General features: G+C 36.7%; 3 protein-coding genes across 4 annotated transcripts; all 3 read left to right on the top strand.

Moving 5' to 3' along the window:
• Positions 1 to 1,602: 1,602 nt before the first annotated feature.
• Positions 1,603 to 9,445, top strand: LOC100374534 (uncharacterized). 2 transcript variants are annotated; one of them, XM_002736483.3, is made up of 5 exons: positions 1,603 to 1,759; positions 2,526 to 2,623; positions 4,608 to 4,634; positions 4,919 to 5,146; positions 8,955 to 9,445. In XM_002736483.3, the coding sequence occupies exons 1-5, from the start codon at positions 1,741 to 1,743 to the stop codon at positions 9,144 to 9,146; spliced, it is 564 nt and encodes a 187-aa protein (XP_002736529.1). In that variant the 5' UTR covers positions 1,603 to 1,740; the 3' UTR covers positions 9,147 to 9,445. The 2 variants fall into 2 exon arrangements, with proteins under 2 accessions (XP_002736529.1, XP_085359901.1); XM_085503775.1 differs by lacking the exon at positions 1,603 to 1,759 and adding an exon at positions 2,155 to 2,183.
• Positions 9,446 to 10,558: 1,113 nt separating this feature from the next.
• On the top strand, positions 10,559 to 15,393 carry LOC100374834 (arylacetamide deacetylase-like). Its single transcript, XM_002736485.3, has 4 exons — positions 10,559 to 10,657; positions 12,995 to 13,232; positions 13,590 to 13,656; positions 14,458 to 15,393. The coding sequence occupies exons 1-4, from the start codon at positions 10,559 to 10,561 to the stop codon at positions 15,266 to 15,268; spliced, it is 1,215 nt and encodes a 404-aa protein (XP_002736531.1). The 3' UTR covers positions 15,269 to 15,393.
• A 1,436-nt stretch (positions 15,394 to 16,829) lies between these two features.
• LOC100374984 (arylacetamide deacetylase-like) lies at positions 16,830 to 23,297 on the top strand. The gene is made up of 4 exons (XM_002736486.3): positions 16,830 to 17,107; positions 20,856 to 21,093; positions 21,722 to 21,788; positions 22,381 to 23,297. Exons 1-4 carry the CDS (start codon positions 16,970 to 16,972, stop codon positions 23,192 to 23,194), a joined length of 1,257 nt encoding a protein of 418 aa, XP_002736532.1. The 5' UTR covers positions 16,830 to 16,969; the 3' UTR covers positions 23,195 to 23,297.
• Positions 23,298 to 25,413: the final 2,116 nt, after the last annotated feature.

The following is a 25,413-nucleotide window of genomic DNA, read 5'->3' as shown; positions in this document are numbered from 1 at the left end:
GGTGAAAACAAAGGCCGAAAACTATCAGAAAACGGTACTTTTGGATGGCTGTTGAGACTCCCCTGAACAGTGAAACAAAATTAGCCCTGCGTGTGCAGCATTACAGACACGTTTACGCAAAACGAAACTTGGAATGTGGAACAATATGGCGATTACTAGTTACCTGCGTCCTACTTGTCATTCGCAAAGGACGCCGGGAACTAGCGAAACTACAAGTGGGTTGTATATGAGTATAATAGCGGCTGAATGAAACTGTCGGCACTATTGCGTTCAATGCAGCTATACGACCTCCTTTATAAATGAATGAATGATACAAGTACAATGCCTAATTACATTAAAGCAACAGCAATATAAACCAAAATGTTCTCCGCAAAATGGCGTCTATATTAAAGCGGGAGGGTCGTCACCTGCGCACGCGCAGGAATCGAGTCCCAAGCGACGATAACAACACACGCTAAAAACGCAAAGGCTCATGGGTAGACGCTTGTTTGTAAACAATGACACGCTATGGTCATCTGACGCATGCACAGGTGACGACACCCCCGCTTTAATTTATATGTCCCTCTGTGTTCGTATATCGTCCGAATTGTCACTCAATTGTGATTACTCGTTTTTAGGTAAAATATCTGTTCCGATAGTTCATGTAATGGTTGCTTCAAAATGAATGACATTACAAGATTCTACTCACAAGCTTATTTTTTACAGGATAAATTACAATTAAGATATGGAATATAAAGTGTGACCCAATATTGAGAGTAGTACTGCCAACGTATATATTAACATATTTACCACTTCTAATCTCGTATCTTTTATTTTTTTTTTTGGATATATTTTTATTTCATATCGAGTAACAATATATTATGAGTAACATTTCCTTCAATTAGTGTTACTATGGAAACCGAGTTTGTTTAGCCCATGTTTTTAAAGTACCTTCGGGCGTACTGACATGCATACCACAGCATAGTTTATAGCAGCTATGTTTCATTTTTGTATTTTCAACATCATATCAGTCTGAGGATGTTGATTATTTCAAAATAGTTGACTGATGTTACGCCTTCTTCGTTATATTATCAAAAACTACATGTACTTTAAGTCTGTTTTGTCCATGTATTGCCAGATTTAAAGTCGTTATATACAAAACAAATAAGTATCTGGGTGGCTCGTAGCTGTCAGGAGTGTTAGTTTGATAATTGTTTTGAAAAGTGCCGAAAACGAAACATAGCAGGTAGAACTAAATCCGTTCTTATTGCAAATCCATGTTATCTCTACTATCAAGTGTTGTTTTTTTTCCAAATTTAACTCTGGAGGCTCTTCTACTGCGACTCGAAACATTTAAATATAGCTCTAGTTTGAATTACAAAGAAAAAAATAACGTGTGGTCTTTTTAAATAAGTGAAGAAATAAAGAAAAAAAATATTAAAAAAGTTAAAAAATTGAAGAAATGAATAAAAAAATATTAAAGAATTAAAAACAAATTGAATGAATACATAAATCAACTTTTTAAAGATGAAGTAGACGAGACATAATAAAGGTTAACCAATCGGGATGTCGTAAGTCACAGATGCGCATGTACGTGAACATGTGCTGGTAGGCTGGTAATTTAGTAAACACCCTCCACGATCCTCATTACGGTCCAGCGTTGTATAGCCAAGCGTTTAATCCACTTCATGTCACATTTTATATACTGTATACGAATTGTGTTTACACTGCAGTTCCAAGTATTGTGAAACAGTCGACGAGATGGAAGATTCGCCGGAAGGTAACGTATAATTGTACAAATAGCGACGGTTGATGTCGTCAAGGTTATTTAATGATGCGTGACCTTTTACTGACCTATTTATATATACTCTCACAATAAACACGTGTGCCATCATAATTACGCTACATTATATGTATTACGTCACGCCGCACGATAAGACTTCTCGGTGATTTAAACTTACAAATGGCGGTGGAGTACTTATATATGAAACGGTGGTTGACGTCATTTATCCGGCATGTAGGGTATAGAGTGGCTGGGTCAGTGGAAACGTCATCAGAGATATTCAATACCATTAAATATATTCAGACTCAATTCACACCATTGAAATGAATAGACCGTATTTAATTGATCGGCATGATTATAATGTTCGACATCTCGGCAGAGCAATATTGTACAAAAAAAAAACATTTAATTTCGATCATCTGTAAGTAGTTAAACTCAGACGCACAATACAATATTAGTGAGGTATCATGTGGTTAATTGTATTCGTATCATCTTAAATTTAACAAATGAATGGAATATGTATTATTATATAGGGGCATTACGCGTCAACAGTACTGGTACCAGGTAGCTGAGCTTTGGGCTTCACGCGCGTGCGATGTACTCGGTGAATATTGTAATTCAAAACCCTTTCGCTGATCGCTTTTCTAGTATACATGTCCCAACCAACTACACTGTTACCTGGTACATCTTATTTGTTCATATGGTTATATAAACCGTATCTTTCAAAGCAAAATTCATAAAATCACATTGATTTCCATTTCAGAGCCTCGGCGGACAAACCAAGATGACGAAGTAATGAATATAGATTTAAAAACACATGGCGATCCATTCACGATCTCTTTACCCGAGGACACCTTCAAGGTACAGCATTGTTTCGTGTTTCGTATGTTTCTTTTGCGACACTCTAACATCCAGTATCGTGTGTGTTCTAAAAATAAAAATGACGACACACAACGTAATAACATATTAATGTAGTCATTATGAAGAGCACAATGCGTGATACGTATATCATATAATAATAATATAATATAATATTAAAACTGTAAAATGAATCCAGTTATGAAATTTGTGATTACAATAAAGCCAGAATATTGTTATGAAGAAAGCAACGATCCGTGATTAATAGCGGTCAACACATGATAATCGATAGACTTGCAAACAGTCTCTTGTTTGTTGTTCTTTTCAATAAATAACATGTTACGTGAGTGTATAAATATCGAATACCGGATATACCACGAAACAACCGGCTAACCGCCATTTACAATTTATGCACTCACGTAATATTATAATTCATTAAAAAAGAAAGAAAAAGACTGCGTGCAAGTCTATATTACCGGGGATAATCGATATTATATATCACATAGCACACCCTTCCCATCGAGTGTTCTAGGATTTATCAATGTAAAGCGGGAATACTCTCCTCCGTCCTTTTTTGACATATAACGAATAATGTTAACATCATTTCGTTGCATGGACGAATTTAGCCAAGCAGTACAAGGCGTGCCGAATAGCGGCCACCGAGTATTTGATATAACGCACACGTGAAACCCTTTATTCTTTTGACCGTCTTGATGTTCGCATCCTATCGCATAGATACACCTGGCGATTTTTATTCTATCAGCAATTGGCCATTAAAACTCGGTATATTTTTGAAAAAAATGCAGCGACATTGTCATTTAAACAAATATTTAAACAAATAACACACATTTCATAAAAGAAAGGCAATATTACCCTGAAAAAAAAATCCAGCACAAAATTGAAGAACAAATCATTTTACATTTACCACCTTGCCGCCAAAACTGTCTATTGGTGTAACCCTTATTTTCTTAATACGGTCACAAATTTATAGCGCATGGAGTCTACTTTTCGTTAGCGAAGCAAAAACTGACGGAGACAGCTGGGGTAGATATGCGTTCGAAAAAAAAGAAAACAAAATGAATTTCGAGACCTGAAGTATGCCATGCTTAGGATATGGAAGCGAAGCGTCCCAGGTTGCGTCTTGGTCCAACGCCGATAGCGCAGAAACCATGTTGAAAGAATTAGACTCAAAGGTGTATAGGGTGTATTCTGTAATATATGTAATATTGATTAATTTTTGCAACACGTACATGGCCTTGATTGGTCATTCATAGGCTCACCTTTAAGTTAGTGTACATCATTTATCGACTTCATGTTCGTATAACAAATATTATCTGATTATTTGCAATATTGTAATTAGGAGAGACATCTACAGAGGGAGTAAACTGGCGCGTTAGGAGAGACATCTACAGAGGGAGTAAACTGGCGCGTTAGGATAGACATCTACAGAGGGAGTAAACTGGCGCGTATTGATATATGTTTTGCTGAGGTTCAAAACGCTCAGTCGATTGAAGGATGCGTTATTCAATATTTGATTTTAATTATTGTGGATCCTTACGTCATGACCGCGATTGCTCACGGATTTGTAAAATCCTACTGGGACGTTCAACCTATACATATGTATATACCGAAAATATTATTTTAAAATAATATTTTCGATATATACTTTTTAACTCATTAATAGAAATCTGAATAATATTTTGTACGTGAAGTTATGTAACGTTCCATATAACTTGGTTTTAAAGTCAGTGTTTATGTTGTGTATATGCGTACAGTTAATGCTTAGTGTTGTATGTGTGTTACAAGTGTAATGTCTTCCTTTTGTATTTAGTGCATGTATAACATGTTGTATCGTGGATGCCGTGTTTGAGTTTCACTAATGCATCTATATCCTTATTGGTATTTTGTTTTCCACCTTTGTGTCTTTGTACTGCTTCTAATATTAAGTTGTGTACTTCTCACTAACCAAGTTGTTTTTCTTCTTCAGATCGATACAGGAGAAAGTGATTTCAAAGTGAGTTAAGTATTTGTTTGCTTTAAATCAACATTGTAACGATGTTTTGTGTTGATATTATTTAATTCACTAAATGAGGGGACAATATATACTCAAACAGTTTTGTAGTTTTGAACAACCTTGATTACACTCATTGCGTCATTTTCAAGAGAGAGTAGAACTTTGTCTCAAGGGGACGCAAATATAATAGGAGAGGTCGATTAATCACACATTTGTATGTATCGCAGCTTCAGTTACGAAACCTATTAGCCCGTATATTTTTTCTCGAATTTCTTTAAATCTAGGATTTTGATTCTCGCCGTGAACGTCGCAGCCACCATGATTCCAACCCTCATAACAAGCGGCGTGATGAGAATCCCCATGGCAACCGCCACGAAGGTGATATCGAAAGTGACTCTCATTCAAACGGTGTTTATATCCAGAAACCGCGCACGTACCTTGTACACTCAGTGGTAGGCTGCATACTATGCGTCGTTCCACTGGGATTGATAAGTCTATATATGTCATATCAGGTAAACAACAATACCGTTTTAACATGACTCATAAGTATATATATATATATATATGACAAAAGTAACAACATATAAACAAGAATACAGTCCACTATGATTGTTGTCTATATATGACATATGAGGTAAGTAACAACATAGAAACAACAATACAGTCCACTAGGATTGGTAAGTCTATATATGACATATGAGGTAAGTGACAATATAGAACCGACAATACAGTCCACTACGATTGGTAAGTCTATATATGACATATGAGGTAAGTAACAACATAGAAACAATAATACAGTCCACTAGGATTGGTAAGTCTATATATGACATGAGGTAAGTAACAAAATAGAAACAAGAATACAGTCCACTAGGATTGGTAAGTCTATATATGACATATGAGGTAAGTAACAATATAGAAACAACAATACAGTCCACTAGGATTGGTAAGTCTATATATGACATGAGGAAAGTAACACCATAGAAACAACAATACAGTCCACTAGGATTGGTAAGTCTATATATGACATGAGGTAAGTAACAACATAGAAACAACAATACAGTCCACTAGGATTGGTAAGTCTATATATGACATGAGGTAAGTAACAACATAGAAACAACAATACAGTCCACTACGATTGGTAAGTCTATATATGACATATGAGGTAAGTAACAACATAGAAACAACAATACAGTCCACTAGGATTGGTAAGTCTATATATGACATGAGGAAAGTAACAATATAGAAACAACAATACAGTCCACTACGATTGGTAAGTCTGTATATGACATGAGGAAAGTAACAACATAGAAACAACAATAAAGTCCACTATGGTTGGTAAGTCTATATATGACATATGAGATAAGTAACAACATAGAAACAACAATACAGTCCACTAGGATTGGTAAGTCTATATATGACATGAGGTAAGAACAACATAGAAACAACAATACAGTCCACTATGATTGGTAAGTCTATATATGACATGAGGTAAGTAACAACATAGAAACAACAATACAGTCCACTAGGATTGGTAAGTCTGTATATGACATGAGGAAAGTAACAATATAGAACCGACAATACAGTCCACTACGATTGGTAAGTCTATATATGACATATGAGATAAGTAACAACATAGAAACAACAATACAGTCCACTATGATTGGTAAGTCTATATATGACATGAGGAAAGTAACAATATAGAAACAACAATACAGTCCACTACGATTGGTAAGTCTATATATGACATGAGGTAAGAACAACATAGAAACAACAATACAGTCCACTATGATTGGTAAGTCTATATATGACATGAGGTAAGTAACAACATAGAAACAACAATACAGTCCACTATGGTTGGTAAGTCTATATATGACATATGGGGTAAGTAACAGCATAGAAACAACAATACAGTCCACTACGATTGGTAAGTCTATATATGACATGAGGTAAGTAACAACATAGAAACAACAATACAGTCCACTATGGTTGGTAAGTCTATATATGACATATGGGGTAAGTAACAACATAGAAACAACAATACAGTCCACTAGGATTGGTAAGTCTATATATGACAAATGAGGTAAATAACAACATAGAAACAACAATACAGTCCACTAGGATTGGTAAGTCTATATATGGCATATGAGGCAAGTAACAATATAGAAACAAAAATACATTCCACTGGGATTTGTAAGCCTATATATGACATATGAGGTAAGCAACAGCATAGCAACAACAATACAGTCCACTAGGATTTGTAAGTCTATATATGACATATGAGGTAAGTAACAACATAGAAACAACAATACAGTCCACTAGGATTGGTAAGTCTATATATGACATGAGGTAAGAACAACATAGAAACAACAATACAGTCCACTATGATTGGTAAGTCTATATATGGCATATGAGGTAAGTAACAACATAGAAACAATAATACAGTCCACTAGGATTGGTAAGTCTATATATGACATATGGGGTAAGTAACATCATAGAAACAACAATACAGTCCACTAGGATTGGTAAGTCTATTTATGGCATATGAGGTAAGTAACAACAGAGAAACAATAATACAGTCCACTAGGGTTGGTAAGTCTGTATATGACATGAAGAAAGTAACAATATAGAACCGACAATACAGTCCACTACGATTGGTAAGTCTATATATGACATATGAGATAAGTAACAACATAGAAACAACAATACAGTCCACTATTATTGGTAAGTCTATATATGACATGAGGAAAGTAACAATATAGAAACAACAATACAGTCCACTACGATTGGTAAGTCTATATATGACATGAGGTAAGTAACAACATAGAAACAACAATACAGTCCACTATGGTTGGTAAGTCTATATATGACATATGGGGTAAGTAACAGCATAGAAACAACAATACAGTCCACTATGATTGGTAAGTCTATATATGACATGAGGTAAGTAACAACATAGAAACAACAATACAGTCCACTAGGATTGGTAAGTCTATATATGACATATGGGGTAAGTAACAACATAGAAACAACAATACAGCCCATTATGATTGGTAAGTCTATATATGGCATATGAGGCAAGTAACAATATAGAAACAAAAATACATTCCACTGGGATTTGTAAGCCTATATATGACATATGAGGTAAGCAACAGCATAGCAACAACAATACAGTCCACTAGGATTTGTAAGTCTATATATGACATATGAGGTAAGTAACAACATAGAAACAACAATACAGTCCACTAGGATTGGTAAGTCTATATATGACATGAGGTAAGAACAACATAGAAACAACAATACAGTCCACTATGATTGGTAAGTCTATATATGGCATATGAGGTAAGTAACAACATAGAAACAACAATACAGTCCACTAGGATTGGTAAGTCTATTTATGGCATATGAGGTAAGTAACAACATAGAAACAATAATACAGTCCACTAGGATTGGTAAGTCTATATATGACATATGGGGTAAGTAACATCATAGAAACAACAATACAGTCCACTAGGATTGGTAAGTCTATTTATGGCATATGAGGTAAGTAACAACATAGAAACAATAATACAGTCCACTTGGATTGGTAAGTCTATATATGACATATGGGCTAAGTAACATCATAAAAACAACAATACAGTCCAGTGGGATTGGAAAGTCTATATATGACATGTGAGGTAAGTAACAACATAGAAACAACAATACAGTTAACTATGATTGGTAAGTCTATATATGACATATGGGGTAAGTAACAACATAGAATCAACAATACAGCCCATTATGATTGGTAAGTCTATATATGGCATATGAGGTAAGTACCAACATAGAAACAACAATACAGTCCAGTAGGATTGGTAAGTCTATATATGACATATGAGGTAAATAACAATATAGAAACAGCACTACAGTCCACTGCGATTGGTAAGTCTATATATGGCATATGTAGTAAGTAACAACATAGAAACAATAATACAGTCCACTAGGATTGGTAAGTCTATATATGACATATGAGGTAAGTAACAACATAGAAACAGCAATACAGTCCACTACGATTGGTAAGTCTATATATGACATATGAAGTAAGTATCAACATAGAAACATGCATCAGTTCAGAGTATGTTATGCCAATCACTTGAGAATAATAGTAAAGTATAGCCATGTTGGGGTAAGTCAACTTAACCTCAATGGGTATCTATACTACTGTTTGTTTTAATATTCTCGATGCAACTTCACACGTTAAAATGTTTTTCCCCAAGTTCACGAGTGGTAGTAGAGAAGGAAGATATAAATGAATCATCATTTTTTTTATCTCTAAACATGTAGGTGTATAGTGCTGTGAAGAAACGGGATTTCCGAAAAGCAAAATCATCGTCCAAATGTGCATGTCAGTTGTCAGCGGCTAGCATCATCTGTGGTATCATCATATTGGTGTTAGTCATAGGAATAGTTATCTACTCCAGGTCGGATACGAGCTCTGCAACCCAGTCGCCATTCAACACTACGGACCCAATATGATTCTTGAATTGACCAATGAGCGTTCTAGTTTGTCTGTGTTTATTCTGTCGTAACAATCGCGAGATAATGATTCAACTAGAACGTATGAATGCTATGGACATCGCGGTTCCAGATAGCGAGACTTTGTGAAGGAATGATGAATGAAACTGGATTTTTCATTTTTAAGGTATTACTACGAAGCTTCAACCCTTCTGCTCGTCGACATCGTAATGGGACTGCTGCTCGCTTATGTCGAATGAGACTGAACATGAGACAATATTACTGAATATATTAAAGGTGTTTGTTTCATTTAATAGGAAGTAGTATTCCTTGTTTGTCATTTTTCAACGAATATATTATGTGTCCTTCTCCTGGAAAGTCATAACAGCTCCCGCGGTCTTCCGAGTGGCCAAACGGAAGACATGTTAGCACTACGACTGCGCAAAAGTTCGCGGTAACAATTTCCGGTACTACATTTGTATTTTGCTATTTTTCTTACGTTGTGAACAATAATAAACTATGTCTTCACTACGTTATTCCACTTTATATATCTATGAAATATTGCATTTTCAGAATTATCCTAAATATAATAGGTTTACCTTAGGCAACTCTTTCAATATGCAAATATTTTGATAACAATCTGCACTGCATTCGAGCCTGGTGTAAAGGTGTAATCTAGCCCTAAGATTTTTTGAAACATACTGTATTATACATCTGCCACCATAACGCCATAGGTTACAGCGTGCCGTAATTGTGCGTTATGTTACGGAGTACTATCATCCTACCATATAAGGAAATGCGAAGAAGTTCGCTGATTCTGTTCTTAACGTTTTTGATTTCGGCATTCCCATGATATATCCTTTGAAGGAAAAGATTTATAATAATAATGAGGTTAATACGAGGATGCCACAAAGTATGCACTCAGACAGTACGCCGTCGCATCGACCTCTGTATACTTTGAAGTACCCTCGTAATAACCTCATAATATATGAACATATGAACTGGACTGTTATGCCGTATAATACATGGTGCAATATCATGTATCGCATTTTACTTATGTTTGTATTCAAGTATTGATTGGGTGCTGCTCTTGGATGAGTAGAGAATACGTTTTTTTATTTTTTTACGAATAGGTTTGATACAAAACTATGCAATCCGATTGGCTGCCCCCCCCCCCCCGGATTCAAGTGAGGTTGACTTCTAACATTTATTGACCGTGGTATGTATGCTTTAACGATGGCTCTGAGCAGTGTTACATAAAAAAAAAAAAAACTGGCGACATCACGTCACTTGACATATCCTCCACGTGATGGTCAGATAGGCAGCAGGGTCAAACCTACCAGCATCGCTCCACTGTATCTGTTATCCCTCAAGGTGGTACCAATGCCAATATGAATGGTAAATTCATGTTAATTTTCACGTTGGCGACAGCGATGGCGGCTGTCAATATGTACTTTGCTCGGCCTGTGGGAATTGCAGAACCCGCCAAACTGACGGCGGTCAACGCACTCTGTAAACTAGTACGATACGTGGTAAGGTATTTATATCTAGAAATAGACTACTATCGCTTCTAGTGTACGAATGAGTGTTCAATATTCACCACGTGTGTTGCATTCAACACATATGCGTATTATACCTATATTCTGGCTGGAGTTTGATCCGTAATTGTCTATAATTAGCTATCAACATTCGAGTAAAGTGAGAACCCATCATTTGACCTTTGAACTTTGTGGTCTAGGAATTATATGTTTGTGTTTCGGGGGGGGTCAATGCCGCCATTATGAATATACTACTGTAAAATGACTAAATTTCACTGGTTTAGCATTCAGTTTCAGGCATATTCAGTGGGTTTTAAATTCACGGTTTTATCATTTAGATAATGTGTTCTATGCTAAATTTTACATATTCACTGGGTTTTAATTTAGCTGACATTTTCCAGTCAGTGAAATAAGCAACATTAAAACCCAGTGAATAATTAACCCCTTTACAGTAACAGAGGGTGGTGCATATCTACACAAGCCAATGAATAACAAGTTAATATATGACATATCATATCGGATATGTGCAAACAAACCTAATGTTGTTAAACAGTGGATATGCAGGTGGCTCCGAAAAATCAGACTCTGATAAGTCAGACTATCAGGTTCATTGCGACGAGCAGAGTAGATGAATTGCATTATTTGCGTTATCTTAGAACTAATCATTTTATGCAGTTATCAAACTATCAGAATGTTGTAAATTGTATTTAAAATCATGACGTGAATGTATTTGAACTTTGAAATTGTTTTTATTCCCAGTGTGTGTGATAGTAACAAGTAACACGCCTATTTGTTTTATCACATGCTGTGGTTAGAAGGCAGTTTGAATAAAAATACTTAAAGCGGGGGAGTCGTTACCTGCGCATGCGTCAGATGGCCATAGCGTGTCATTGTTTTCAAACAAACGTATACCCATGAGCCTTTTCGTTTTTAGCGCGTGTCGTTATCATCGCTTGGGGCTCAATTTCCGCGCGTGCGGAGGTGACGACCCTCCCGCTTTAATTCGCTAACCTTTGGTTACAATATTTTTTTTTTATTGGTACCAGCAGTATTTTATCTACGAGATAACGTAACGTCACCTCTGGCCAAATATTGATGATCAGGCGTAAACTGATCGGTTGTAAAATAACACAAATACAAACATCTTACGAAATAAGTGACTAAAGATGTAAATAAGTTCGGTAAACAGTGCGTAAATAGACGAGTTTTGAGTTCCGCCATTATCTTAGAAGCTTAGGCGCTCTGGTGGGAAAACGTTCCGTCTGCACAGGGGCACTCTCAATACAGGGGGCGTTTGCATACATATGTGTGGAGATTGCGTGTGGGGTGGCTTGATTCGACGTGCTGTCGGTACAGCAAGAACAACGGAGCAGCAGCGTCAATGGGGCTTGATTTCGCCACGTAAACGTTTGATAGCTCATCGGAATTACTGTTTATTGACGCATGCACCTACTTACGTGACGCATGCGTGGAATTCCTGTGGGATAGGTCTTCATCGTTTAGCATGTTTAAAGGGTAACCGCTCAATCTCAGGGATTGCACCAAAGAATCATGGGACACTATTGTTTATGTTGTTTACAATGTTAATCTATCTTTTGTTATCCATTGTTATTTTAATCCAGAAAGTAAATTTGTTGTGTGATTAGGCTTAACTAGAAGGTGTCCCTTTAAGTAATCATGTAAATGTTCGAATTATGTACGTACAGCCCATGAATTAATGTAGCAGATACCCATTAAACCATATCTTTGAAAAGCAAAGTATCATTCTTGAGTATAAGGGAGCAGCATAAAGTACAGTTCTTTTGTTGGATGTTTTTTTTTTCTTTTTCTAAATATCCGTGAATACAAGTATATATTTCATAATTTTTCTTCAGTCAGTGTGTAATTTTTCTTTTGACTGACGATTTCAGACAGGTGTATTTTAGTATAAAGTAAATTATTGTACCAGTCGCATATAGGTTGGAAGTTCCGTAATTTGAAACAAGATGGACACTTTGTGCAAAAAAAACAAAAAACGTTCAACTTTTCTCGAATTACAAAATGAAATGTGTAACAATTTGTTTATTCACTCCGTTGATGATACATTCTTTTCAGAACACGCTAGTTGGGAATAAAAACCAGTAATTGTTAACCAAAAAACGCAATTTACGTAGCTGTTCATTATTTAAAATATGGTAAATCTTACAAAGAAAGATATTTAACTTCAACAACAGATGAACAAAAATATCGAAGCTCTGCACGGCCTTGCCTCCATTGACGTATTGTCAGTGCTTATACTGAGTCAGTTTAACTGCCCGAAAAATTGTTCATAATGTTTGTCATTCTATTCAGGGGGCGTGGTCAGAACAACTTCATATTTCCACGGAATATCAGGTCCAACGTATTACTCAAGGGGCGTTGGCGAAATTCGCCAAAAATCACTTGTCACGGGAAATCACCGACCAGATTGTTACAGATACTATGTTTGACGGTATCAATGTTCGTATATATGAACCGAGGGCGAGTCAATACGACATGCTTCCGGCACTTGTATTTATACACGGTGGAGGGTGGGCAACACTCAGTGTAGGTGCGTAATATTCGGGTACCTGTTTTTTATTTATACTAGTGGTGGTTGAGTCGGTATACCCTACTTCGACGGGATTTAATTCGTTTATATTACAACAAAACATTATTTTATATGCCAATATTTGATTTATACTGAGTTTGTACCAGGGCCTAACTCTTTAAACCATAACTCAGTACATTATGTGAAAATTGAAGTAAAAATCTAATCGTTTACTTATGGTACAGATCCACTGGTATAGTGTAGTTGTAATATATATCGTAATATATAGTGTAATGTTGATGATCATTTTGTCACATGGGTCTTCCCCCAAGATATATAGTTCACATAATTTTCTCATATTGTTTTCTTTCTCTGTAGAGGACTACGATGAAGTGACAAGAGATATAGCTGATCTGATGGGTCAAGTAGTTCTTATTTCAATCGAGTAAGTTTACCAATTAGTATTGTAATCAAGTCTACCCATTTGATGTGTAATGCGAATTGGGAACGTTTAATAACCGAAATTTATTTTCCGTTCAAATATCCAACATGTTTTTGTTAATAAGTACATTTGTCGTTAATTACGGTATATGTATTCTATGAAAAAAAACGCGCCAGTCAAGGCAAATTCCCAGTTATTCTGATGAACAATCATAGAGCATTGTGGGATAGTTTACAATTCATGTACTTGCAGAAAGGTTTACGATTTGTGAAAAACTGTCCCACAAATATTTATGTCGAATGATTCCTAACAAAATCGTTAATGGGCCGTGGTCGCCGCGCCGCGCATGTGCGACATTTGTGTTGATAAACATTGATATTCCCATAATTCAATGTGCTTTTGGGTGCGACATGCACTAAATATCGCCAGTGACTCCTTAGAAACCATCCAATCACAAACAAAATTACGTAGTGAATTCTTGGTAATGTCTAACTTTGTATCCGTCGGTTCTCACAACAGTCAAAGTCGCCATCTTTATTCATATGAGTCCAATATCTCGCGCATGCATAGCGCGACGACCATGTTGTATTAGTATATATTGTGTGTCAAATATTTCGCGCTCGTTTTTAATGACACCGAGGCGTTCTCTACATAATATTACCTAATTACATTAAAAAATGTTGACACAAATAAAAATGTACAAACAAGACACGGCAAAAAATGCACTGGTCAAATTCTTCTAGCCTCCCCTACAGTTTCAAATGTTTGACCCCTACCATGCTCATTTGTCAAATATCATTGCAGTTACAACCTCGCTCCAGAACACATCTTTCCAGGTCCTGTGAACGATTGCTACAAGGCAACAAAATGGCTGCTCCAACATGCAGCCGATTATGGAATTGACGAAAACAGAATTGGCATTTCCGGTGACAGCGCCGGTGGGAACTTGGCTGCATCGGTTGTTTTGCGATTAAAGGTCGATAAAGTCACCCCGAAACTGGCATTCCAGGTACTGGTTTACCCAGCATTACAGTCCATCGATTTCACCCTGCCTTCGTATCAACAAAACAAATACGCTTTTGATGGACTGATCACAACTTCGTATATGCCGTATTATTGGTTGATATACGCAATAGGTGAAGCTCCCAGAAACTTGACGGACGCCATGTTGAAAAAACAGGCCGTGTCAGAGTTGAGACGATTAAAGAACGGCCGCCTTGCGAATTATATCAACCACTCCCTGCTTCCAGAAACATATAAGAGTAGAGGGTATGACCCAAACATGCACACAAACATCAAGAAATCTGTTAAAGAAATTCCAAATAATATTTTACGGATTTTCGTTGATCCGTACTTCGCGCCACTTTTAGCAGAAGATCTCAGCGGACTTCCCGAGACCTATATAATAACTGCTGAATTTGATGTACTTCGGGATGACGGGATACTTTATTATGAGAGACTGAAGGAAGCTGGCGTCCAAGTGACACTCAACAATGTCGTAAGCGGTTTCCATGGGATGCTGAACATGGCCCAGGAAATCGGCGGATTTGAAGTTGGCATACAGCTTAAAAAAGATATTGCAAATTTTGCCAGGTTGAGATTTTATCCCGAGTAGTAAAATAGCGTGAAAAAGTTCTGTATATATTCGCAGAATGATTGTATAACAACGTCCATATTTGCCCCATCGATGTTGTTGTACTCAAACAAACACGAAATAAAGGTGGTTCATGAAAAACAAAATAGTTCTTATATGGTTATTTGATATATACTATGTAAACACGTGTGTCACAGAGCCGGCTTGACCGACACGAGACTGACATTGAGGGCGGGCTTTTAAGGCGGCGTAATTCTTCACTCGTGCTAAAACAGTTTCTGTAAGAACAGGGTGCCGGTTGAGAGTTGGCATTTTAGATAGAACGTCTTAAACTTATTCGGCATGGCGCCGGCTTATCTTGTACATACGTATTTCAACGCCGGCTTAACTCATGTTAACGCTGGTCTCCAAACCGGGTTTTTGGCACACGTTTGAACACGGTATTAGTGATTTTCTAATATACTGAATATAAAAGACCTAATGCATCTATCTTCTACGTTGCGCCCTCTAGCGATGAGGCGCGTCTGTGACGTAAGTAGGTGTAAGAGCCGTTGACATCGTGGCTGCCTGTCAATAAAATATAGTCTAAATTGTAAATGACGAGTTGAGTATTAGAGCGACATTGCGTAAACCCGTCAACGTCATTTTAACGTCTTGCTTGATCACGAGGGATCTGAGCTTCCGTGTAATTTTGCACAGTTTTAATTTAGCAGTTTTTTTTTTACTGTTTATGAGTTCGGTAATTCTCATATCACCAGGTCAAGAAATTACTATATACATCGATTAAAAAGGTACTACATATATTTAAAACTTGTGTAATTGTCTCTGTGCTGACATATTTTGTTACGAGGTTGAAGAAAGTAAAAGAACCCCCTCTAATTAAAAAAATATATAAATTTTCAAGGCAAACGGAAACGTGTGGTTATATTGGCAGAATCAAATGACGTCATTATCCACTGTATCCGTTGATTGACTGGTTGGATTCAACTGCAATTAAAATTTTAATATTTCCAGCAAATAGCAGAAGTGTGTAGGCAACTTGCTCACTAATTCGTTGAAAGATTTGGGTTTTGACAAAGTAGATTTGACCATCGCAAACCATTTTGCATACTTTTCAGCTTTTTTAAAATGTTGTTTTAATATAACTAGCATTCGGTGGTGACAGAATAAAAGTTCATCTGCTTTAGTTAAAACCAGTGGTGAATTAGTGCACCAATATTTCTGTATAAAATTGAAAGAAATGGGTTTGTTTTTGTTTCAAAATATCAGTGGGTTTATTATTTTTGAACAAGGAACACGCTTGTGTCTAATACCGAAATAACGAGTTTAATTTGCACCTGACATTGTTTACATTTAACAGACACGAATTCTTGCAGGCAACCTTCGTGTCGTCACAGTTACAGTATTACTACGTTTTCCGGCGTGTTCTGTGGTAAATGCAGACAAGTGACGAGGGCATAATATTTCTATATGCACGACTGACTGGCTTACAGACATCACCCGGGAAGAGATTGCAATGCCGAGATTCCAAACAAGCGCCCCTTACGGCTAACCGCAGGTCTTTCCTGACCCTGAGACTCTTTTCAATAGTGTGGCGGAATCTAAGCAAGTCAGCTGATTGCGGAGCTGACCTTTTCCCCTTTCAGTGCTTACAGGACATGAACGCGACGTAAAGTCATTAATAGCTGTCGGTGGTACCAACATCACTAACTGATTTCTAATATGGGTAAAAATATTATCATTTTTACATCGTTAACGGCGCTGCTTGTTTTCTCCATGTATATATCACGACCTATTGGAATAGCGGAGCCGGTCAAATTGACAGCGGTCAATGCTCTTTTCAAGATTGCAAGGTTTACGGTAAGTGACGCAATTCATGTGAGTCAATGATTCTCAACTCTACAGAACGGATTGAAGGAAATCCTTAGCGGCATGGCACAAACCTTGACATGATGTAGATAGACTTTAAATCACGACTGCGCATGCCCAGTTTCAATGACGAACGTACACTATACAAACGTCACAGTCTCGGATACCTGCACTGGTGCATGGCATTATACGTGATTGACTTCAGTGCATTAGTATATACTTTATTTAGTCTTACGCATAGCATGTGTTGGAGCTCCATGGGTGTAGTAACGTTGTGACACGGGCGCTTGTAAAACTTCCGATTCTGCCAGAGTCAAGGCCATTGTTTCGCATGGCATCGTTTTAACGAGGGATTATAGTGAATGCATTCACACAATCAAGTTTCCAAACAAAAACTTACTGACTGTAGAATAAGGTTTCAATTCTGGAAATAAAGAAAAATTGTTATTCCTGAAAGCAGGTTTTAGTTACTTCCCTCACCGATGTGCTCCTAGGACGGTCATTATGTGATAAACTAGGCTCGGCAAACTTTCTAGACAGTTTGAAATCTAATCTAGGTGAACTCTGGCAGAATAAATATTTGGAGATAAATAAATGTGATTATAGATATCGAGGTTCAAATCATGTTGTAGCTGACATGCTGAACTCGTAAGACATCGTCCAAATCTACAGTCGTTTTACTTGGCTGTTTTTTGTCGCTGATAAAAATGCAATATGGACGAAAACATCTATTTTTTTAATATTGTCATTTGATATTGGTTCTTCATATTGTAGGTCAATTCAGACTATGATTTACCCAAAACTAAAAAAAAATTACGTTTGTAGGACACACGACAGTATTCTTCAGATGAAAAGTCAAATTCACTAATACGCATGTGCAGTGATTGTTTTTGTACGTACCAAAAACAATCGATGCACATGCGTATTAGGGAATTTCACTGTTTTGTGTTTTGTCCAACTCAGACAACTACTCGAATACTCTGATGTATGCTGCGACAATCACGTGTTTAGATCATGATAAATTAACTATTAACGTGGTCTACGACGGCAAGATCGTCAACGTAACCACGCAAGCGATTTCACCGATAGTTTTTATTCTACGTAGCGCATTATTTTGTGCAAACAAAACTATACATTTAATGTATAGTTCTAACCTGACAGTATATAAATAGATTAATAAATTCTTGTTGGAAAAAAAAACTAATTAAAATACGGTCGTGATTGAGATTGCCTGTACTGTTACTGAAATGTACGTATTAACTAGAATAAAATCGCCTGGCGGCGGGGTCCAGTACATGCATATGCGTTAAATGAGTTTTCTATGTCAATGAAATAACGCGAGAACTGCATGGCTTGCATAAATGAAAATATTAAAAAATATATTTGCATGAAACAGCCAATTCTTTGATTTCTGATTTACTGCTTTATTAGTCCCCGTTCGGACGCAGTCCGAAAACGGGGACTTATGTTTTGCCCTGTGTGCGTCCGTCCGTCCGTGCGTCCGTGCGTCCGTGCGTCCGTGCGTCCGTGATCACCTGTATCTCGAACATGCATGGACCGATTAAGTTCAAACTTCACTCATACATCACACATTATATGGGACATATGCACATGCATTTTTTTCATGATCCGATTAACGATAGCCGAATAGCGGCCATTTTAAGGCCGAAAATGCATCAAAATCGCACATTTTCACCATTCCGGACCCGGATCTCAGTTATGCATGGACGGATTTTGTTCAAATTTGGTACATACATTAAACATAATAGGACCTTGATGCACGTCATTTTTTTTTTTGGATCGGGTTCGAAATGGCCGACTGGCGGCCATTTTGTTTTAAAGAATTCAGTTCTGGATCCGTATCTGAGACATGCTTGGATTGATCGAGTTCAAACTTCACACACACAAGATACATCATGTCACAAATATGTATGTGCATTTGTTTCATGATCTCATTAACGATAGCCAAATGGCAGCCGCTTTAAGGCCGAAAATGCATTGAAATCGCACATTTTCACCATTCCGGACCCGGATCTCAGTTATGCATGGACGGATTTCATTCAAATTTGGTACATACATTAAACATAATAGGACCTTGATGCACGTCATTTTTTTTTTCGGATCAAGTTCGAAATAGCCGACTGGCGGCCATTTTGTTTTAAAGAATTCAGTTTTGGATCCGTATCCGAGACATGTCTGGATTGATCAAGTTCAAACTTCACACACACAAGGTACATCATGTCACAAATATGTATGTGTATTTGTTTCATGATCTCATTAACGATAGCCAAATGGGGGCCGCTTTAAGGCCGAAAATGCATTGAAATCGCACATTTTCACCATTCCGGACCCATATCTCAGTTATGCATGGATGGATTTTGTTCAAATTTGGTACATACATTAGACATAATAGGACCTTGATGCACGTCATTTTTTTTTTCGGATCAAGTTCGAAATAGCCGACTGGCGGCCATTTTGTTTTAAAGAATTCAGTTCTGGATCCGTATCCGAGACATGTCTGGATTGATCAAGTTCAAACTTCACACACACAAGGTACATCATGTCACAAATATGTATGTGCATTTGTTTCATGATCTCATTAACGATAGCCAAATGGGGGCCGCTTTAAGGCCGAAAATGCATTGAAATCGCACATTTTCACCATTCCGGACCCATATCTCAGTTATGCATGGATGGATTTTGTTCAAATTTGGTACATACATTAAACATAATAGGACCTTGATGCACGTCATTTTTTTTTTCGGATCAAGTTCGAAATAGCCGACTGGCGGCCATTTTGTTTTAAAGAATTCAGTTCTGGATCCGTATCCGAGACATGTCTGGATTGATCAAGTTCAAACTTCACACACACAAGGTACATCATGTCACAAATATGTATGTGCATTTGTTTCATGATCTCATTAACGATAGCCAAATGGGGGCCGCTTTAAGGCCGAAAATGCATTGAAATCGCACATTTTCACCATTCCGGACCCATATCTCAGTTATGCATGGATGGATTTTGTTCAAATTTGGTACATACATTAAACATAATAGGACCTTGATGCACGTCTTTTTTTTTTCGGATCAAGTTCGAAATGGCCGACTGGCGGCCATTTTGTTAAAGAATTCAGTTCTGGATCCGTATCCAAGACATGTCTGGATTGATCAAGTTCAAACTTCACACACACATGGTACATCATGTCACAAATAGATATGTGCATTTGTTTCATGATCTGCTTAACAATAGCGGAATGATGGCCAATTTAAGGCCGAAAATGCATCAAAATCACGTATTTTCACAATTCCAGAACCGGATCTCAGTCATGCATGGATGGATTTTGTTCAGATTTAGCACAATGTGTTGTACATATGCAGGTGCATTTCGGTCATGATCTGCTTTGAATGTATTTGTCACTCAAATATGAACGGAACGGGGACGTGTCATTGACAATGACTTGTTTTTCTTGAATATTTGCTCTATCGATTTTCATATATAATATGTGCAGTAGTATGTGGGTAAAATCTCTTTCTAAAGTCTATAATAAAATATAATTCACATTAGGGAGGACGGAATTTTAGCATTATTGACCTTGACAGTGTTTACATTTATTCCTAGCTGTTATTTGTGCCAATTTGCTGACTTTCACTTGAGTACCGCTTATATGTACTCCATGCCTCAAATACCTTCAGCACACGGGAGTTCTTTGTAAGTTTTCTTTGATTTTTTACTAACAAGGCTAGATGGCTTGAAGAATTTGAAATCATGAAGAATTACGAGGCTCAACGAGAGTCGTTAGCGATGGTGACTAGATTTGCCAATGACTACTTATCACGTGAATTTACAAACGTAACGGTCACAGATGCTGAGTTCAATGGCATCAATGTGCGAATGTATGAACCGAAGATACGTGAACACGACTTGCTTCCGGCACTTATATTTATACATGGTGGAGGATGGACTACTCTCAGCGCAGGTGCGTAAAATTCGGATTACTATTCGTATTCGTATATTTATACATTGGTATTCTGTAAAACAATTACGCAACAATTTTTAGGTTTGTTCCATCATTCAATGTATTTATTAAATGAGCTGATACATATTGAAGTTGGTTTTTTAAGATACGTTTTTTTATCTGATATTATGCTGGGGTAATTTAAAATGTCTGCTCGCTAAAAACAAAACAAGGTCAATGAAAAGGTGTCTTGAAAATTGGTTAGCTTTAATGCAAAACCTACGAAGAAAAACAGTACTAGTAGATCTACTAATCGAACAAAATGCATCGAAGCTATTGTAATTGAACCTCTTATTGAATGTCAACAAATAAATAATGATACGTTTTAAATTTACATAAACATTAACGTTGTACCAGAGTTGTAATATTGTCAAATCGGTGTATGATTGTTTCGAAAAAAATGTATAGAGAAGTGGGTTTGTACATATATTACATCAAGGTATGCAAAACTCATAAAACTGTGCAAATAATTACCACTTTTCAACTATGGATAAAACCATCACTTTACACTGTATAGTGTATAACGTTAAATGGAGTATTCAAACTAATGTACTCCATTCTTATTTTGTCTTGGTTTATATATTGACAGAAGCGTACGATGATGTTGCAAAGGATATAACAGATATGATAGGCCAGGTTGTTCTCGTGTCAATTGAGTAAGTACATATGATTATACATAATGCATCTAGACGATTTGATGACAATCCTTTGACTTATGGATCTGATTATCAAAATCTTTGTGTTTTTTCCCATAGTGCTGCACTGTATTTGCAATACTACACTATTGCCTCATTGTTCTGTGTATGCACTGATTCTCCCTCAAGTTAACTGTGTTGTGTAGTTTCTTATGTAAGTCACATACACATCGGGTTGATCAGCGACAAAATCTTTTTGCCACGAAATGAAAGTGAAGCTGCGTGTGTTTTGGTCTAGGAAATGCATTTACGTTAACTCACAAGTATATAAAGAAAAATATAAAGAAAAAACGCACTGTAACCTAAGATTTAAAAATCATTGTTGTACATTTTGGTGCTAGGATAGTTTAATTTGTACGTTAAATTGTACGAGTAGTTAAATGACGGAATCTTATAGCTTAATACGTCGCATACCACAGTTGTATGTTAATTTCAATTCAAATTATTAAATCATTTGTTATATGACGTCCTATGACGGCATATCCTCTTTCAAAGTATACAGAAAACACGTTATATGTATTATAACTGACAGTCTTTGTTATCATCTTTTCAGTTACAGCCTCGCCCCAGAAAACTTCTTTCCTGGTCCCGCGAATGAATGTTATACTGCAACAAAATGGCTACTTAAACATGCAGACAATTATAAGATTGACGCTAAAAGGATCGGCATCTCTGGGGACAGCGCCGGTGGTAATTTGGCGGCTTCTGTTGTTTTGCGATTGAAGTCGGAAAGGATAACACCAACATTAAAATTCCAAATATTGATTTATCCAGCACTGCAACCAATTGACATGAATTTACCATCCTATCAGCAAAATAACTATGCTTTTGATGGACTACTATCAGCGTCGGTTATGACATACCATTGGCTGCTCTATGCAATTGGAGAAGCGCCTGCTAATCTTACAGACGCCATTTTGTACAAGCAAATGCTTTCAAAAGTTCGACGTTCCAGTCACTCTCGTCTTACAAAATATATCCACCACTCGCTTCTCCCAGAACACTGTAAAACCCGTGGATTTGACCCAGACATTGAAGTTAAAAGAGCTGTCAAAGAAATTCCTGATTATATTTTAAGGATTTTACTTCATCCATATTTCGCGCCACTTTTAGCAGACGACCTCAGTGGGTTGCCTCAGGCTTACATTTTGACGGGCGAATTTGATGTACTGAGGGATGATGGGATACTCTACGCGGAGAGATTGAAAGAAGCCATGGTAAAAGTGACCCTTAACAATATTGCTGATGGTTTTCACGGCATGTTGAGCATGGCCTATGAAACAAGTGGATTTGAAGTTGGAAGACGCGCTAAGAGAGACATTGCAACTTTCGCCAAAATGAAATTTTATCCCAGTGGAAATAAATAGGTCGTCATTCTCTATTTGTTTTTAGTGGGCTTGCTCACACCTTTAGTTTGTTATTTGTTCTTAAATTGTGTATCTTTGTATTAAAAAACGTATTTCCTAGAAATATTTTTGTAATTTCTTTGATGATTCAGTATTGTTTGTCCATGGGAGGGTGTGTTAGACATTGTATGGCAATATATCTTTATGTACGAAAAACGTACATTCTTCGGCAGACTGAAGATTTGTGTCAGAAGTAGGGAAAGTTGCGGGTAATTTGTCGGAAATACAGTTTTCGAAGGTATATTATTCCCAGATTATCTATTGGTAACGGGTTCTTGTTTTATTATGTTTATATAATGTATATGAATTTGGTTTCTATATTTTCCACCGAAATTTCCTTTTAGTTAAATTTTCCACTAGTAGTGAATATTAGGCAATTACAATACATACGTAGTATCTGATCAACCAATGTGCTGTTATTTGTCGAGGAAATATCAGTCACGTGGATGGAGCAGTTGTAGTACAGGAAAATGAGCTATGTATATATTGACCATATTGCATCTTTTCTACTAAAACATAAAATATATTTATAGACTATTATAGTCGATCTATGATAATCCCAAAACTGTTTCAAAAGCATCTTAATAAGTTCGCAGAATATTTGAAGGGGGCAAGGGTTATTTTCGTTCAACGTAATTGCAATATTTTTTTTGTTCGTACAACGTAAATTGAAAAAATAAATCCCGTAATTCTGTAATCACAGGTTAGACGTACAACGTAATCAATTAAATATTTTTTTTCGTACACTGTAAAAATGTGTAATTTTTGTCGGTACTTACAAGAATTTACATCCAAATAAAAAAAAGTCGTAAAGAATAATCCAGGGATTCGAAATTACATTTTCGAAACTGTAAAATAAAACGACTAGATGATACAATTCACTGCAAAATTCAATTTTCACTGTAAACTGTAAAAATGACTTTTTTTCCTTTTAAATTGTAAAAAGCCCTTTTTATTTCACGTAAAACTGTACCAACTACCCCCTTACCCCTCCTCTTTGAACAAACATGATTGTCATTGCCGAATCACCACATTAAGTATCGTAAAGGAAAGTAAACATTTTCTTGGCATAGCGTGACGGGATGTGGAAAGATTGGTCACTTATGTCATACAGTCATACTTGACGTAGATCGGTTATTGTTCAACTGTGTGATTAATTTGAAAAATGCATGCCACTCTAATTACATTACAGGTTTGTGTTTGATCGAATCATAATTTTCATCTACTGGATAACGCAGATGCAGGTATTCTGAGGTCAGCAATAAACAATTAAGTGGTTTTATTTAGCAAGTGGAAAATTACGGTTTATAGAGAATATATAATCTGAACAACACATGATGTAATATGAATTCATTTTAACCTCGCTATGGCGCGCAATGTGTCACAGTGTAAGGCCTGCTTATTGCAATTGAGATGGCCACCCAGAGAACTCACACTGGACAGGAGGTTCTTCCACCGCTAGAATGGGGTAGATAAGACAATAGTACTGGAAATGGAATACACATACACCAAAATATCGGGTTAAAGCTCCTTGCTTTAATACCTCTCAAAATAATTACAAGAAATAAAGCACACAAAAATACAATGAATAAAGTCACTAAAATGGGGGATTGCTTAGTGAAGTGTGCAATGGTGATAACTCGCTGTTCCAGGATGCAGAAATGGGTGACAGTCAATGGCTTCTGCAACACAACAACAACGAATTACCAAAGTCTTGCTTGCAGAGGAACGCTGGTATTCTGGAGGGCACCACTGAAAGCAGGAGATCGCAGAGAAGTTCATACAGGTCTCACAAAATGATGATTGAAGCCTGTATCACAATATATATATAATTACAGTAGCTACACACAGGGTACACAATTGAAATGATATGGACCCCCAACTGTCTTTCCAGAGTTAAAAACAAGTATGACCTGTCAATCACCTTATGACAGCTATCACACGGCAATGCACACCAATACTTCCCATGATTCCATGCACACTTCTATTTGCAGGGTTTGATGTAATATGACAACAACATAGAATAAAAGATTAGATATGATAATATAAAATTGATCAATCGCATTTCTCGAAATACCTTCGTAAATTTTCCCTATAGCGGTAGTACATACTGGATACAATGACCACGGTGACATCATACCTATGACCACGGTAACACCATACCTATTTTCCCCCACAAT

The sequence above is a fragment of the Saccoglossus kowalevskii genome, chromosome 9 (assembly GCF_978046115.1).
Source record: "Saccoglossus kowalevskii chromosome 9, keSacKowa6.1, whole genome shotgun sequence".
Taxonomy (NCBI): domain Eukaryota; kingdom Metazoa; phylum Hemichordata; class Enteropneusta; family Harrimaniidae; genus Saccoglossus; species Saccoglossus kowalevskii.
The sequence above is the reverse complement of the archived record's forward strand: the minus strand, read 5'-3'. Positions and strand labels throughout refer to the sequence as shown.

Coding starts and splice junctions, on each gene's coding strand:
- LOC100374534 (XM_002736483.3), top strand. Junction 4,635..4,918: donor CAGGAGAAAGTGATTTCAAA/GTGAGTTAAGTA, acceptor CTTTAAATCTAG/GATTTTGATTCTCGCCGTGA. Junction 5,147..8,954: donor GTCTATATATGTCATATCAG/GTAAACAACAAT, acceptor CTAAACATGTAG/GTGTATAGTGCTGTGAAGAA.
- LOC100374834 (XM_002736485.3), top strand. CDS start 10,559: ATGGCGGCTGTCAATATGTACTTTGCTCGGCCTGTGGGAATTGCAGAA. Junction 10,658..12,994: donor GTAAACTAGTACGATACGTG/GTAAGGTATTTA, acceptor CATTCTATTCAG/GGGGCGTGGTCAGAACAACT. Junction 13,657..14,457: donor GTAGTTCTTATTTCAATCGA/GTAAGTTTACCA, acceptor ATATCATTGCAG/TTACAACCTCGCTCCAGAAC.
- LOC100374984 (XM_002736486.3), top strand. CDS start 16,970: ATGGGTAAAAATATTATCATTTTTACATCGTTAACGGCGCTGCTTGTT. Junction 17,108..20,855: donor TCAAGATTGCAAGGTTTACG/GTAAGTGACGCA, acceptor TTTACTAACAAG/GCTAGATGGCTTGAAGAATT. Junction 21,789..22,380: donor GTTGTTCTCGTGTCAATTGA/GTAAGTACATAT, acceptor TCATCTTTTCAG/TTACAGCCTCGCCCCAGAAA.